This window comes from Pleurodeles waltl, chromosome 2_1, assembly GCF_031143425.1.
Source record: "Pleurodeles waltl isolate 20211129_DDA chromosome 2_1, aPleWal1.hap1.20221129, whole genome shotgun sequence".
NCBI lineage: Eukaryota > Metazoa > Chordata > Amphibia > Caudata > Salamandridae > Pleurodeles > Pleurodeles waltl.
Genome location: NC_090438.1, coordinates 300,162,941 through 300,180,590, shown reverse-complemented (window position 1 = coordinate 300,180,590; position 17,650 = coordinate 300,162,941). Strand labels below are relative to the sequence as shown.

The 17,650-nt window shown below is 41.7% G+C and overlaps 1 protein-coding gene across 7 annotated transcripts in view; it reads right to left on the bottom strand.

Annotated features, from left to right (window-relative positions):
• Positions 1-17,650, bottom strand: part of MBNL3 (muscleblind like splicing regulator 3) — a 525,152-nt gene that overhangs the window by 180,472 nt on the left and 327,030 nt on the right. For all 7 annotated transcript variants that reach the window (XR_011199288.1, XM_069212526.1, XM_069212525.1 and 4 more), the window contains exon 3: positions 2,914-3,078. Coding sequence is in view for 6 of the 7 variants with exons in the window: in XM_069212526.1 (XP_069068627.1) it covers positions 2,914-3,078 (165 nt within the window). In the remaining variant the exon portion in view is untranslated. The remainder of the gene's footprint in view (positions 1-2,913; positions 3,079-17,650) is intronic.

Here is a 17,650-nt window from a genome sequence, read left to right as displayed (position 1 = left end):
CCCAATACACATTGATCTCGTCCTGCTTCATCCCCTAAGGATGATGATAAAAATCTTCAACAGGGCACCAGATAACAGCAGGAAAACTTTCACCCAAGCCCTCATCACCGCAGACTAGATTATGGAAATACACAGGAATTAGCAACCAGCTCACAAGAAGACTGCAGACTGTCCAAAACGTAAGAGCCCGGCTGCAACTGAATTTCTTTATCACATTTAGAGAAATCTTAAACCCCTCCTTGTTAATACCGGCAAATTATGTTCTAAACAGTAGTGATATTGTCACCACCCATGATAAAGGGATAGTGAAGAGCTTTTAAAAGGAAAAGGTGACCCAGAAGATTTAAATTCATATTGACTGATCATCTTACTCAACTCAGACTATAAAATTATTTCTACGTTAATAGCATGACTAGAGTTGCTGGTACGCTAATCCATGTATATCAAAGGTGTTTAATTGCTGAGCTTGAATTATATGCCAATACAAACTATTTACTAGAAGCACCAGGTGTTTTAATAATATGCAGATTCCTGCAATGGTGCTTTTATTAGACAACGAAAAGGCTTTCGACCTTCTGTACCGGGAGAGCATGTTTTTCATTTTACGAATGGTGGGTCTTCCTCTCCAGCTCACAAGCATGTTAAGTAACGTCTATGGATGTGCTAATGCAAGACTGATGTTTAATTTATTAGATATAGGAGCTTTAAAGGTGAACCGTTGAACGAGACAGGACTGTCCGCTATCCCGGACTGTACTGGCTTTTTTTTTTTATAGAGCTTCTCACTACAGCTATTCGGTGCAATAAACCAATAAATACTCCTATTCAGAAATGGCGAAAATGAATTACATGCAGACAATATAAGGATATTTGAGTAATTGGATAATGAAACGAGAGAGGATTTTCAATAGTTTTTTAATATTTTAAAGAACTAAATGGATACAAAATGTATAAATCAAAAACTGATATTTTATTTTGCAACTATACTCCAGAACTTTTAGCTACTGAAATTCGATGATCATATAATAGAGCTAAGCACTACATGAGGATTTATCTTATATCACATCTAGAGGATCTATATGATTTCACTTGTACACTATTATTAATTTATAAAATAAAATCTTTGTTACCTAGATGGAATTTCCTCCCTCGATTGTTGGTAGAGTGGTGATAATTAGAATGTCAGTTTTACCACAGTCTGCACAGCTTTACTGCAGTCTTATGTGTTTTAAATCTTAGGTTTCTTTTTAAAGACGTAGAGAGTTTATTTTCCTCATTTATATGGGGAAATAATACTTCAGACTGTCACTTGGCACTCTATACAGATACTTGGCACATGAAGGCCTAGCCTTTCCAAATACCGAAACCTATTATTTTGTGACTTTTATATATTCATCCTCAAAATAAAAAAAATGTATTTTGCACATAAATCATTTGAGAATGCTCTCATGATCATGCTACTTAAGGTAAATATAATTGATAACCTCATGAGGTTGGCAGAATCACATAAAAAGCTCAATATAAGGTATTACAATGGATTTTTAAAAGTCTTTTTGTTTTTTAGGAATTCTTTTCCACATATAAATGCTGCTACTCATTTTTAAGGATATAAACACAAAGGATGAGCTATTCTTGGATAAAGTAACAATGTCTGGAAGGTTATTTAACATTTTTTTATCAACTGTCAGACTTTTTAACAAATGGTTTTGGAGATATTGGTCAAGACTAGAACCATAAATGAACATATTTTAAGGATGGCTGGTCTGGTGATAAAATCCTATATATCCTTTTCTCCTAGGTGCTGACACAAGCAATTTGAGCTTCAATAAGGATTTGATTTTGGATCATGAGATGTTGTAATTCCTGGAAACTTTACCTGACTAGTCTAAAAGAAAGACATTTTACTAGAGTCTCCGGTAAATAAATTGTTCTAATAACACTGGATCCATGAAATAAGGTTAATCAGATGGAGCTTTCAGCTCTAAGAGGGGTCAACTACCATAAGATGCAGTGTTATGCAAAACTGTTAATGTATCGTACTTCATTGTTTCTAAATATGATTAACTCTGAACTTTCAGCGAATTCCTTTATATGTGAGTCAGATGAAAAAGGAAATTGGTCCCATATTATAATGCGCTGCTCTAGACTAGACCTTTATTGTAAAGTAATCTTTGAATACTGTGAAAGCAAATTAAATGATTGTGCAATCATGCAATGATTTTATTTGGTTATTTGTTTTCAAGGGATTATCGGACAAGTATAGTAAGTGGATATGTATTTCTGTGCTCATAGCCTGATTGTTAACATTGTAACAATGGAAGACTACATTAATTCCAGTGTTTCAGGAATGGCTGGCCATAATGCACAGTGAAACACAGAGAACAGATATATATGTTGCTCAAATAAGAGCGAAACAAAGATTTCTTAGGTTGTGGGAGAGTTTAATTTAAAAGCGATTGTGTATTAATTTTAAAATGTGTACTCTTGACGTACCTGTGACATCTCTTACAATGTTCTAGTTACATATTGTTGCATTATTGAATACTTTGTTAGATCTCCCTTAAAAAATAAATGAAAAAAAGGTCTGCTCAGGTTTTTTCTCGAACAATATAAATACTGTATAAATCAACAATTGGAAATGACTTAAAATCTAAATGGCTATTGAGACAAGACAGTAAAATATCATAGAATGTGAGATGGTGAGATGATTGGAATGTAAAATATAAATCTGTAGAAATACAAAAAAGATCAATAGGAGTACACACATACAAATTAATGCAACTAATAACAGTTCTAATGTTAGTTTTTCAGTTGTGTTATTGGTTATGGAAAATATAGCAAAAATTGCAAACATTCTCAATATGAAAAAGAAGTGCTAGCTTTCCTCCGCATATTATGGAACAATTTTACTTACAATTGGTTGTAGTTGAGCGCCTGGTAGCATAAACTGCATTTGCTGTGCAAGCATGGCTGCAGCTGTCTTTTGCTGAATTAAATTGTTACGTCCATTAATTTCTAGCTGCGTTTTTAAATGTGGTGGAGGATGAAGGTATTTGCAGTTCTCTCTAGTGCATCTGCCCTATAAAGAAAGCAAAATCACAGCATCAAAAACAATATCTTGCTCTGGTACAAAAAGAACAAATTCATCAATTCATTTTATCAATATGCTCAGATTGTAGACAGTGCAGTCAATTTTTATCCAAAAAATCATATTTTAAATATTCCTTTAACCAGCAATGGCAACTTGAGCCGGAAACTCAACAGTATAAAGATAACACAAGGGACTGATTCATAAACATTTTGCTTGAGTAGATGTCACATACTCTTTCAGTACTCCTGATTAACTACAGAAATCCAGAAGTAGGCCAAAGGTACAATAAGAGTAAATATTCCTAGTTAACTACTGTTCATATCTAAATTTTATGTGTGGTAATCTTATTGGTGTGGGCAGTAGCAATGATCAGCAATCAGCTAAGGTAGCATTCAAACACAATTATTCTCTTTTGCTATGAATCTATGAAAATTCGGCTAACTACAAGGTTTTGCGTGACCTCTTTTGAACAAGTCCGCTCTACACATCTGAATCAAGTATGGTATAACTTATAAATATACCTCTTTATAATTCTGTGCCCCATATCTCAATAAAATACATTTTAAAATAAATGAAATTTCACAATTCCTGACCACTTTATTTGCTCTGTGTCAACCTACTACAGGTGTATGTATTACTTTTCAGAGCATTCTTGTGTTACTTTAATTGAAACCAGCAGCCTGTTATGTTAAATCTAATCTGCCAAGCAATATGTCAACACACACACAATGTACATTATATGTGTGTGTGTATATATATATATATATGAATATATATATATATTCATATATATATATATATATATATTCATTGGAAAAAACAAAGGTTTAAGTAACGTTATAATTAAGTGAAAATTTAAGTGACAACACAAGGGTTTAAACTTAAAATACCACTGAAATTCACCAGTTATATTTATAGTAGCTATAACTCATGTCCTAGGTAACTTGTGGTCCCTGGGGGGGTCACTTGCCCACCCCCGTATATTATACTGATTGACCCAGGGAGGTGGCGGTCCCTGGGGCTAAGGGGGGTGGTTGGATTACCATATAGTAATTACAATTACTTTTTCTTTTTTTAAACATAGAAATTCACTGAGAAAACCAAAAGTTACAGGGACGTTCTAGTTAGGCTCACATTTTAAATGTACAAAACCACAGCAATTCAGCAGTTATAGTTAGTTAATTCAAGTAACTATACCTTGTGCCCTACGGTAAATATTACTTGTGCCCTCACCATGTACTGCTAGTTACCCCACAACAGTCATGACATGTTTGATAACATCATTGATCATATCAATGTAAAATTTGCAGTACATTTATTAGGGGAAATCTGTGCATGGTGGAGGCAAGAGATATAGGGCCTGATTCTAACTTTGGAGGACGGTGTTAAACCGTCCCAAAAGTGGCGGATATACCACCTACCGTATTACGAGTCCATTATATCCTATGGAACTCGTAATACGGTAGGTGGTATATCCGCCACTTTTGGGACGGTTTAACACCGTCCTCCAAAGTTAGAATCAGGCCCATAGTTACCTTAGGGCACGAGTTATAGTTACTTGAAAATTATAAGTCTATCCAAAATCCTGAATATGAAAAAGGTTTTCCCTGAACCACAAAATCCTGCAAATAACAAGGCCTCTTACTGATCATTTGACTCTTCCTTCTGACATATTCTAATGTGAGCCCCTCTTTGTATGCCCACAGTCAGTCTGGACCATTTTCGTTCCAACATCACAAAGACCATTACTTTGTTTATCTTTCTCCTGTGGTAGATGTACAACAACAACTTTATTCTTGTTCCAGATTTGGCCATCATGTGTCTTTACAACATTCTTAAACAATTTGATTACTTCCAAGTTTCTTGTGATTTTAGACCACTTGGAACATCCTTTTGGCGCTCTCTGAAGAGCTGGACTCCGAAACCTTCAAGACTGCAGCAGGAGTCACACTGGCATTCTATTCCAGACTTGCTCCTTACAGAAAGCAGTGCATGTTGCCCACTCATTTGGGTAAGAGCTGCTAGGCTGCCATTGAAACCCCAAAGTTGTATGCGTGTGACATGCACCAATCCTCTCCTATACCGGCTTCCCTCAAATTCTCTTTGCTTCGCAGCCATAGTTCGTTGTGATCTGTGAGACCACTGTGGCAACTTTCCTCTGTCACCGTAGAGTTGATCTTTTTCCCCACTGCCAACATTACGCTACACTATGCTCTGACTTACCATTCCTGCCTCAGAAATATAGAAGTGAATATAGGTTGAGCAAGTCAGTGCTTCACAACTGTGCTTGCACTATGTACTATGAAGCTGGCCTTCTTATTGAATTTTGTCCTACATTTTTAGTTATGTCTCACTCTCAGTCTGCTTGCTGGTGTTTCTGACCTCCATGTTTTCTGTACCTCGCTTTCTTTTGCCCCGTCTGCCTACCATCCTCAGATCTGCCTTTGTCTTCTATTTTCAGATTTCATCCTAGCATTATCCACAGTCACTCATCTCACTGCACTTCATTACTATGGTTTAGCAATATAAACTGCTGTGGATTATACCTCAAATTAAAAGAAGTAGTGGAACTTTGGGTAGTGTTTACTATTTCCCCTCTCTACTCAACAGAGTAAGTAAGTCCTTCATGCTAGATCAATAGTGGTCTTTGCTCTCACAATCAGGTAGCTTTTGTTTGAGGGGCAAGCACAGAGGCATAGGTTGAGACTAAGGATTGCACACCATGGGAACTCCCTCCCATTTGAGCTAATCCTTCACCAATCAATGGAAAAGATGGATGATGCTCTATACAAAAAATACGTAACATTATATAACATATAACTGAAGTGTAAGTCATTCTCCCATAATAGATATGTTTAAGCAAAAAAAAACAAGAAAATCATTTAACCTTTCAATGGATACAATCAATAACTGCACATTAAAAATAATCTTTTCAGAATGGGCAGCCACTTCAAGATAATATTTGAAACTCAGGACTTAAGGAAATGAAATAAGTCTGCCAGTCTTGTTCGCAGACATGTCAGCTGGGAATATAGATAGGGCCAGTGTGGGACCATAGCACCACCCATTATGGATTTGTAAAAGAATCTGTATTTTCCATAAAGAAATGAAAGGCTGCAAATTGGTGATTTTTTTAGTTTAGTAAACATACACATTATTAAGAAGCAATGGATTATTTTCAATACATCAGTTTTCAAGCAGTTTCTCTTATTTCATTTTGCTGCTTGTTTACTATGCATTCAGCTTTGAACAGTAGTGAATACGTTCCAGCCTCTTTTCTTGCCTCCATGCTCTTACAATACATTTTAATAGCAATGGTTTATGTTGCTGTTGATGCATTATATTTGTCCATACATGGTAGAAGATTTTTATAGGTCAATATGCATTATTGAAGACTGGACTCCATAATTTTTCTATGGCCCAAAAAACCTAATACTAACACCAACATAACAGTCCTCATTAAGGGTTTGACAGAGTGGGATACATGTTGAAAACCATTTGTCCCCCTTCAAGGCTTTCCAAACCTGCAGATCCTTTATTCTGTGTAGTCAGGGACATTTTTGGGTTACCATCAGCAGAACCTCCCTTAACTGTGCGGATGGGAACCCATAGCCCAGTAGTCCGTCGGCACCAGTACCGCTGGACTACAGTGACAGTCATCCCACTCTCTTTAGGATGTGACTAGCATCATTTATTATCTCTGTAGTGAGAGTGAAGAAACTGGCAAAAAAAAGTTAAAATGGCAGATGGGAGCTCTCTGAGCTCTCTAGACAGTCTGCAACAGAGGACTGTCTGCCAAGGTCTACATAAGGCAACATATTCTTTGTGAAACTATGAAAGACTTTTTGAAGAAAGCATAGGTAAGTGCTTTCTTTGTAAGTGAGAGAGGGTGGGAGGAATCAGCTCAACTATTCCCAGTATTTCATAACCTCTCAACTAAGGTATAAGCGAGTTAAATCTTCTAATTTAGAGCCTTTAATGAGTAGAAAGAGACGCAATACAAATTCAAAGACGGAATAACATGCTCTCAAGCCTGAGAACATGAAATAAATTTCATTAGAACCTTGGTAAAAGCAATGCTTAACAAACAGCATCCAAATCTGCGTTGACTGAGACAGCTTGTAAAGACAAGTTAAACCACTTTCATTCGATGATGATCCCATAATAATACATAATTAGTGTTTGTTTTATGTACTGGTCTGTGCAACTTTGATGTAAATATAGGCAGATTTACGCTGTCTCCCATGGCAACTTAGGAAAATGTATGCAGAGCTGCTTTGGGAACTATATGTTAGTTTGTTGCCAAACTAGTCACTTGTTATGTTCCAGCGATTGAGCATTGGGAGATATTAGGATACTATATTATGTCAATGTAGATCACCAAATAAAGGGCAGCTTTTGAAATTCTTTTCTTCAAGGCCCCCCTGAGACGCAATAGGTGGCCAAATGATGAAGCATGACACTATAATGTGTGTGAGACCACTTATTCCATAAGGATGAACCCCTCAAATAGGTCCCCAACACACGGGTATCACAATAATACTTTACTTTTGACTACATCACGGAAAAGAGTGATCTCATCATAAGTTGAACAGGTCCTGCGGGACTGTTCACTAGATCCCCCCGTACCTTTTGTGTATATGGCTTTTGATTCTGGGAGGTAATATGGCGGATATAACCTTCCTCATCTCTCTATGTGTAATATGTCTTTATTGTTCATTCCATTTATTTTCAACTAATGAAAACCATAATTATGTCCTCTTTTACCACAAATAATCTATCCAGCAGGTGTGTGCAAAATCAGAAATTTCAAAACGTTCCATAGGAATTTAATGACATGATGCATTTAGAGGGAAATGTATGCGGGAATGTTGTGTGACTTTTGTTTCATGTGAGCGAGCAGTTTCTGTAAAGAAATAAAAATAAAAAAATAAAAAGTTGACAACATACAAGTAGGAGGACTGAGCAGAAAATGTTTCTCAGCAAGATATTTTCTGTATAATGCACAACTTTGGGAAATGTTAAGAATATTGCATGAAATTTGGAAATTAGGCTGATTTTACTGGAAGAATTAACATTTAACCGAGGTCTAAGGTAAATGTCTGATAAATTACTCAAGATGCAAATTAACCATCAAAACCGGTATGTCATTTCCTCTCCTGGGGTGCAGGTTGTGGAAATGGTTGCACATTACCTTTCATAACTCTTGAAAAAGTTTGATTTTTAGGTCTGGTGCTAGCCATGGACCTTTTGATTTTACTAAAATTATATATATATTTACTTAAAGGGCCTTTCAGACACTTTTCTTCATCCATTGGTCTCTTGCTGTCATTTGCTTTGCTTCCGCCCACTACACCATACAGTATAGTGCAAATTGTCTGCCTACTTCAGCCACTCGTTAACTTCACTCAGATTGACTGCATTTTGCTCTCTCACAATGAGCACACTAGGTAGTTCTCATCTGTGTCAGTGTTTTTTATTTTTATTTTATAATTACTTTAGTATTGCCTTTATGTTGAGGTTTTACACCTGATGTGTGGACAGGCCAAATTTCACACTTGCATCAGTTACTATCTCCAGCCAATGCTGTTTATTTGACATCTGGTATATCACAGCATAACAGACTGTGTCCATTTAGAAATGTAGTACACAAACTAAAACGTCAATATTATATATGTGAATTCATATGCAGAATTGTTTTTCAGAACACGTTTATTCTGGACTCAATTTCACCAATTATTCTATATTAAACTTTGCCCTGGAAAAAAGAAACTGCCTGTATGGTGTTTACTTTTCAGCATTTGTAACACTTTTCATTCTTTCCTTCCTTCTTTCTTTCTTCTTTTTTTCATTGTTTCTTTTTCAGACTTTCCTTCTTTATTTCGTGTTTTCCTTTCTTGAATTCCCTCCTTTGTTTTTTTCTTTCTTCTTTTATTGCCTTACTTTTTCCTTTCTTGTCTTACTTTCTTCTGTTTCTTTCTACCTTTCCTTCCTTCTTTATATGCTTTCTTTCTATCCTTCTTCCTTCAATCAATCAATCAGGGAATTCTTACAGCGCACTACTCACCTGTGAAGGTCTCAAGGTGCTGAGGGGGGGAGGTGTAGGGGGTGGAGGGGCTGCTACTGCTCACACAGCCAAGTCTTGAGTTGTCTCCTGAAGGTAAGGAGGTCCTTGGTCTGATGCAGGTGGGTGGGAAGAGTGTTCCATGTCTTGGTGATGAGGTGTGAGAATGATCTGCCACCAGTGGTTGTTCTGCGGATGCGTGGGATGGTGGCGAGGGCAAGGTCAGCGTAGCGAAGCTGTCGGGTCTGGGTGTAGAAGGAGAGGTGTCTGTTGAGGTATTCTGGTCCGGTGTTGTGCAGTGCCTTGTGAGCATGGGTGAGGAGTTTGAAGGTGGTTCTCTTGTTAGCGGGGAGCCAATGCAGGTCTCTCATGTGGGCTGTGATGTGACAGTGGTGCGGGATATCCAGGATGAGGCATACAGAGGAGTTCTGGATGCATTGCAGTCTTTTCTGGAGTTTGGCCGTGGTTCCCGCATAGAGGGCATTGCCGTAGTCCCGTTTGATGCTTACGAGGGCCTGGGTGACTGTTCTTCTGGTTTCAGGGGGGATCCATTTGTAGATCTTCCAAAGCATGCGGAGGGTGTTGAAGCAGGAGGAGGAGATGGCGTTGACTTGCTGGGTCATAGATAGTGAAGAGTCCAGGATGAATCCAAGGTTGCATGCGTGGTCAATGGGTGTCGGTGCGGTTCCCAGTGTGGCAGGCCACCAGGACCCATCCCATGTGGAGAGGGTGGAGCCGAAGAGGAGGACCTCGGTCTTGTCAGAATCCAGCTTAAGGCAGCTGTTCTTCATCCATGCGGCGATGGCCTTCATTCCTTCGTGGAGGTTTGTCTTGGTGGTGTCCTTGGTGAGGGAGAGGATCAGCTGGGTGTCATCGGCGTATGAGATGATATTGAGGTTGTGGGATCGGGCGATGTTAGCGAGCGGAGCCATGTAGACGTTGAAGAGGGTTGGGCTGAGGGATGAACTCTGGGGTAAGCCGCAGATGATTTTGGTGGCTTCAGAGTGGAATGGAGGGAGGCGGACTCTCTGAGTTCTGCCGGTGAGAAAGGAGGTGATCCAGTCCAGGGCTCTGTCGCGGATTCCTACGTCGCTGAGGCATGTGCATAGGGTGTGGTAGCAGACAGTATGGAACGCGGCTGAGAAGTCCAGGAGGATGAGGGTCGCAGTTTCGGCATTGTCCTGTATGGTTCTGATCTCGCCGGTGGCGGCGATGAGGGCAGTTTCAGTGCTGTGGTTGCTGCTGAATCCGGATTAGGATGGGTCTAGAGTATTGTTCTCCTTGAGGAAATGGGTCAGTTGTTTGTTGACAATTTTCTCTATGACTTTTGCCGGGAAGGGGAGCAGGGAGATGGGCCAGAAGTTCTTGATGTCCTTTGGGTCCGCCTTAGGTTTCTTGAGGAGGGCATTGATCTCGGCGTGTTTCCAGCTCTCCGGGAAGGTGGCGGACTCGAAGAAACTGTTGATGATCTTCCGGTGTTGGAGTGCGAAGACGGAGCTTGCTTTGTTGAAGATGTGGTGAGGGCAGGGGTCGGATGGTGAGCCGGAGTGGGCGGTGTTCATGATTTTGATGCTGTCGTCTTTGACGTGGAGCCAGGAGAGCAGGAGGCTGGTAGGTGGATAGTCTGTGGAGTCGGTGGTTGACGGGGGGTCTGAGTGCTGAAGCTGTCATGGATCTCTGCGATCTTGCAGTGGAAGAAGGTGGCTGGGGAGTCGCAGAGGTCTTTTGATGGCGGGATGGCGTTGACATTGGAGCCGGGGTTGGAGAGCTCCTTCACGATGTTGAAGAGCTCCTTGTGGCTGTGTGCGTTGTTGTTGATGTGTTCTTTGAAGGCTGTTCTCTTGGCGGTTCGGATGAGTTGGTGGTGTCTTCAGCATGTTTGCTTAGATTCTTGGAGGTTGGTGGTGAACGAGAAGACCTTTCTGTCGGTGCGTCTGTTGGAAGGATTTTTGATTGCGGCAAAGTGTTGGCACAGTCGTCGATCCATTGCCAGAGGTTGCGGGCAGCTGTGTCTGTGTCGGTGGTGTCGATGGGTGGGTTCCGGGAGAGGGTGGTGATCAGTTCGTCTTTGGTGACATTGTTTCATCTGCGGTGGGGAATCCGTTGCGGGTGATGGTGTGTTGTGGGTTTCTCTAACAAGAAGTGGATGCAGCGGTGGTCTGTCCAGTGGAGTTTGGTAGTGTGGCTGAAGGAGACGTGTTTGCCTGCAGAGAAAATGGGGTCTAGTGTGTCCCCTGCTGAGTGGGTGGGTGTCGTGACGTGCTGTTTGAGGTCGAGGTTGGAGAAGTTGTCGAGCAGGGTGGTAGAGTTGTTATTGTTGGTGTTCTCGGGGTGAAAGTTTAAGTACCCAAGGAGTATGTAGTCTGTGGATGCGAGAGCGTGCGTGGCAATAACGTCGGTGATGGAGCCTTCTGCGCGTGGCCGCCATTAAGTAGGGAGGGGGGACAAGCCAGTTGGGAGGCTGGAGCAGGGGTGAAAAACAGCGTGAAAAAAGGGGGCGGGCCACGGGGCAGCGGCGGCGAGAGAGGCGGGGAGAGAGGGGTGGGAGACCGAGAATGAGAGAGAGAGAGTGGAGAGAAAAGCACAGAAGTAAAGCAAGAGTCAGCAAGAGCACAGAGGGAAGCAAATGGCAAAAGGGGGCAAAACGGGGCAGACACGGATGAGAGAGCACAGAGAGAGAGAAGCACAGAGAAGGAGGAGAGAGGCAGTCTAGTAGGAAAGCAGAGCTCTCCCGCTTGACACCAGGGATGAGGTGCAGGCAGATGCCTGCGGGTGGAGGAGGGCCTTGAACTCCTGACAGGGGTCAGGAATTCAGAGGAGCGAGGGCTCTACTTAGCAGGTGGAGATACGGGAGGCAGAGCAGTTCTCTGACCAGGTCAGTGGTATTGCTCGACCTACCGCGCAGCCTTCTGCCTATCTTTCTTTCCTTCTTTTTTGATTTAATTCCTCCTTCCCTGCTTTTTTCCTTCTTCCTTTCCTTCTAGCCTATCTTTCCTTCTCTTTCTTTCCTTTCTTCCTTCTTTTCATGTTCCTATCCTTTCATTCTTTCTTGCTTTCATTCCTTTCTTTTTTCTTTCTTTCCTTCCTTCTTTCTTTCTATGCTTTCTATACTTTTTTGTGCCTTGTTTTCTTCCTTCTTGCACCCTGTCCAAGTAGAGACCACAGTCCTAGTCAGGGTAAATCACAACACAATCTAAATTATCCTGTGCTCACCCGCTGGTAGCTTGGTACAAAGCAGGCAGGCAGGCTTAACTTAGAAGGCAATGTGTAAAGTATTTGTGCAGTAACTCATACAGTAACACAGCAAAAATACCTCAAAAAGACCTCACACCAGGCTAGGAAAATAGAGAATATTTATCTGATTCAAATAAGATTAAATTTATAGAAATTCAATAAATATTCCTCCATTTATTATGCTTAATGTGCAAGGGAATCAGTGCAAAATGCAGGTTTTAAAGTGTTCTCAATCCCAATCAGGGACTACTTGGTGCACATGGCACCTGTCAGAGGATCTGCACACTTCCAACAAGACCGGCGTGTGCATGAAAGTCAGCGACCTGCAAGTGTGCCGGCGTGCGTACAGACCTCTTGTTCAAGGTCGGGAAAAATCATTACCTCTCTAGAGCTGCCGGGGCTCGGGTTGCCTTGGCTGATGTCAGTGCCTGGTTTTGGAGTTTCTCACAGGGTGGGTGGCATTGACACGCAGACTGTTGTCATCTAGGCAACCTGGCAGAGCCTCACAGCAAAAGGGCTTCTCTTGGTGCTGCAGCATCGGGGACCGCAGAAGCGGGAGGCATTCTTGTGGTGATGCACTTGATATCTCAGTTGCGCTGGGTCAGAGTGAAGTTGTCAATGCTCGATCTCAGAGAAGCGCTACGAGTTGAGATACACAAGATAGTGGGCCGGCTCGCGGGTGATGTAGATGCAGGACAATGTTGGACTCCTCGTAGACTGGAATTCCACAGGAGACTTCGAAAACTTTGACAGCCCTGAGATTTTGGGGAGTAGGGGGCAGGCCAACAAGCCCTTGGAGATCACTTTGGAGGGAAGGGAGGGTCCTTCCAGAAGAGTCTGGAAGCAGCAGGTGGAAGGGCTACAAGCAGGCAGCAGTGCTTCCAGACAAGCAGTCCAGTTGAGTCTTTTGAGCAGCACAATAGTCCTTCTGCCTGAGGTTCAGTTATAGGTCCAGAACTGTCTTCAAAGACCCAGTACTTACACCTAAATGTGCCTTTCAAGTGGGGGAGACTTCAAAGACTCGGTTTGAAATGCACCAATTCCCCTTTCTTTAAGCCCAGTCCTGTCTGCCAGGTGATCCGTGGGGGTTATCAGTCCTTTGTGCTGGGTAAGACCACAACCCTTTGAAGTGTAAGCGAGAGCCCCTCCACCATTCCTGCCTGGGGAGACCCATTAGTATGCAAATGAATGCAGATGCAGTTGAGTGTCCTGTGTTTATGGCTGTCTGAGTGGAAAGCACCAGGGGAGCTGTCACCCAGCACAGACCAGACATTGACTGGAGACAGGCTGGAAGGCACACAGAGCAGTAAGAGCAGAGAAATGCCTATTTTATATAGGTGGCATTTCTAAAATAGTAATTTTACATCTGACTTTACAATTAAAGATTATCTATCACTACCATTTCCAAAGATATGAAACCTAATGTAGCTACTCCTGTCTGATCAGGAATTACAGCTAAAAGGTATTTTAAGGGATTCCCAATGCTGGCCTATGAAAGGAGCAGTAGTGAAAAACGACTTTGGGGATTTGTCACTACCAGGACATGTAGAACTTACAAGTAAATGTCCTGCCTTTTAAATACCCTGCATCCTGCCATGTGGATCACATAGGGCCTTCTTTAGGGGTGACGTATATGTAATAAAAGAGGGGTTTAAGGCTTAGCAAGGGGTTTTAAATGCCAAGTCGAAGTGGCAGTAAAACTTCACACACGGGCCTTGCAAAATCAGCCTTGAGACATGGTTAAGGGGCTACATATGTGGGTGGCACAATTATTGCTGCAGGCCATTAGTAGCATTTACTTTACAGGTCCTGGGGACATAAAATGCAATTTACTAGGGATTTATAGGTAAATTAAATATGCCAATTGGATAGGAGCCGATGTTACCATGTTTATGGAAGAGAGCACAAGCCCTCTAGCACTGGTCAGCAGTGGGAAAGTGCACAGAGTCCTAAAACCAGCAAAAACGAGAATATATATAAATATATACTAGAAGTGTGAAATTCCTATTGCCAGACTCCCAGGTCATATTGTTTGGGGTCAAGGACAACAAGTTTTCATGTTTATTTTGTCTTTGGGACAAATAGGCCCAAAACCCTGCAACAAAAAATCTGTGCAACCAGTTTAAACAAGATAATGGGAAACATAAAAATAAACAAGCATTGGTGAAATGCAATTTCACATGACCTAATATGTTGACAACATTTCCTCAACATCTATATTTAAATACCTTTCAAATTTCCATCTTGCCCCGACAAAGCAGATATGATACAACTGCAAATGTTATTAAAATAGGCAGTGCGAGAAAATGTTGTTACATCGGTCACCCTTACAAGCTATCCCCACACTCCATAGTTATGGCCATTCTCTTTCTGCCCCTTTTATTCTCCCTATCGCACTCTGTAAGACAGGGAAAAGTAAGAGAGTACTAGTGATAGTAGTACCCACTTACGGACAAGATACACAGAAACAGTAGTGTGCCAAATCCTAAGAAATAAAGCTATTACCTTTCAGCCTCACACGCCCTAGGATCTGGCACTCTGCTGCTCTTAGGTTGTGCAACACCCACGGTCTTTCACCTCCATAGCCTTTTGCTCTTTTGGACTAAGCACTTTGATTGGCTGCAGCATAGCAGCAAAGGCTTGCTGCCCGGCGAGTCAGGGATCTATTAACCCCTTCGCCGCCAGGCCTTTTCCCCCTCAGGTGCCAGACCTTTTTTTGGCTATTTGGGGCAGTTCGTGCCTAGACCCTCATAACTTTTTGTCCACATAAGCTATACACGCCAAATTTGTGTCCTTTTTTCCAGCAGCCTAGGAATTCCAAAGGTATCCAGAGTTTGTGAGTTCCCCTGAAGGAGACCAAGAAATTGGCCAAAATACAGTGAAAATTTTGTTTTTTTCAAAAAAATGGGAAAAAAGGCTGCAAAAGGCAGCTTGTGGTTTTTTCCCTGAAAATGGCATCAACAAAGGGTTTGTGGTGCTAAAATCACCATCTTCCCAGCTTTCAGGAACAGGCAGACTTGAATCAGAAAACCACATTTTTCAACACAATTTTGGCATTTTACTGGGGCATACCCCATTTTTACTATTTTTGTGCTTTCAGTCTCCTTCCAGTATGTGACAGAAATGGGTGTGACACCAGTGCTGGATCCTGGAAAGCTAAACATTTCTGAAAAGTAGAAAACATTCTGAATTCAGTAAGGGGTCATTTGTGTAGATCCTATAAGGATTTCCTACAGAAAATAACAGCTGAAATAAACAAATATTGAAATTGAGGTAAATAAAACTGCCATTTTTCTCCACGTTTTACTCTGTAACTTTTTCTTGCGATGTCAGATTTTTAAAAGCAATATACTGTTACATCTGCTGGACTCTTCTGCTTGCGGGGATATATAGGGCTTGTAGATTCATCAAGAACCCTAGGTGCCCAGAGCCAATAAAGGAGCTGCACCTTGCAATCGGTTTTCATTCTATACCAGGTATACAGCAATACATTTGCTGAAATATAAAGAGTGAAAAATAGGTATCAAGAAAACCTTTGTATTTCCAAAATGGGCACAAGATAAGGTGTTGAGAAGCAGTGGTTATTTGCACATCTCTGAATTCTGGGGTCCCCATACTAGCATGTGAATTACAGGGCATTTCTCAAATAGACGTCTTTTTTACACACTTTCTTACATTTGGAAGGAAAAAATGTAGAGAAGCACAAGGGGCAATAACACTTGTTCTGCTATTCTGTGTTCCCCCAAGTCTCCTGATAAAAATGGCACCTCACTTGCGTGGGTAGGCCTAATGCCCGCGACAGGAAACACAACATGGACACATCACATTTTCCCAAAGAAAACTGATGTGTTTTTTGGAAAGTGCCTAGCTGTGGATTTTGGCCTCTAGCTCAGCCGGCACCTAGTGAAATCTACCAAGCCTGCATATTTTTGACAACTAGACACCTAGGGGAATCCAAGATGGGGTGACTTGTGGGGCTCTCATCAGGTTCTGTTACCCAGAATCCTCTGCAAACCTCAAGATTTGGCCAAAAAAGCACTTTTTCCTCACATTTTGGTGACAGAAAGTTCTGGAATCTGAGAGGAGCTACAAATTTACTTCCAACCAATGTTCCCCCATGTCTCCCGAAAAAAATGGTACCTCTCTGCTGTGGGTAGGCCTAGTGCTCGTGACAGGAAATGCCCCAAAACACTATGTGGACCCATCAAAATGACCAAATACTAAACTACCTGTTTTTTGCGGGGGACCTGCATTTTTGGTCCTGGGCTGAGCAGCCATATAGGGAAACCTACCAAACCCAAACATTTCTGAAAACTAGACCCGGGAGGGAATCCAGGGAGGTGTAACCTACGTGGATCCCCCAATATTTTCTTACCCAGAATCCTCAGCAAACCTCAAATGTAGCTAAGAAAATCACATTTTCCCACATTTCTGTGTGGGATCACCGCATCGGGACAAATATCCTACCACCCAATGTTCCCCTCAGTCTCCTGGTAAAAATTATACATCACTTGTGTAGGTGGGCCAAGTGTCTGTGACAGGGAAAAGCCAAAAACATGTTGAAATTGAGGGGAACCAAAGTGGGTCCAAAAGAGCAGTTCGAAAAAAAAAACTTTTAGGCTGACATGTGGGGCCGAATCTTTATTAGTATAGATGAGACAATGCTGGGTGGTAGGAATTTTGTGGATTCTTGCAGATTCCAGAAGTTTCCATCACATAAATGTGGGGAAAATGTGTGATTTCCAGCAAAGCTGGAGGTTTGCAGGGCACTGAGGGTAAGAAAATGGTGTGGGGTGCATTTGAAGCACACCATCCTGGAGTCATCCAGATGTTTAGTTTTCAGATGTGCCTAGGTCTTGTGGATTTTCCTAAATGGCAGCGTCCCAAATTCCATAAAGTGCAGCCCTCACCATCCCAAATGGGACGATTTTGAGAGTTGGCCGAGCTCTCATGGCCCAAATGTAAAACCAAAACCCAAAATAATCAAATGTCCTCTTGCTTGCCGTGGGATAAAATGTTTTAGTGTGCAGGGGGAGAGCTGAAAGACTGTTACCCCCTTCAGTTGGGGTGGGCAAAACCAGGCCCATACTGGTTGGTAGCCACCACCCCACTATTTTCTTTTAATTCCCTGGCATCTAGTAGACTTTCTGCCCCCCCCGGGGGTGGATCCGGGGTAATTGCCCCATCTGCCCACTGGTGGGCAGTACAACTTTGGCCCCCACTCTCTTATTTCGAAAAAAAAACTTCCCTGCTCTCTGGTGG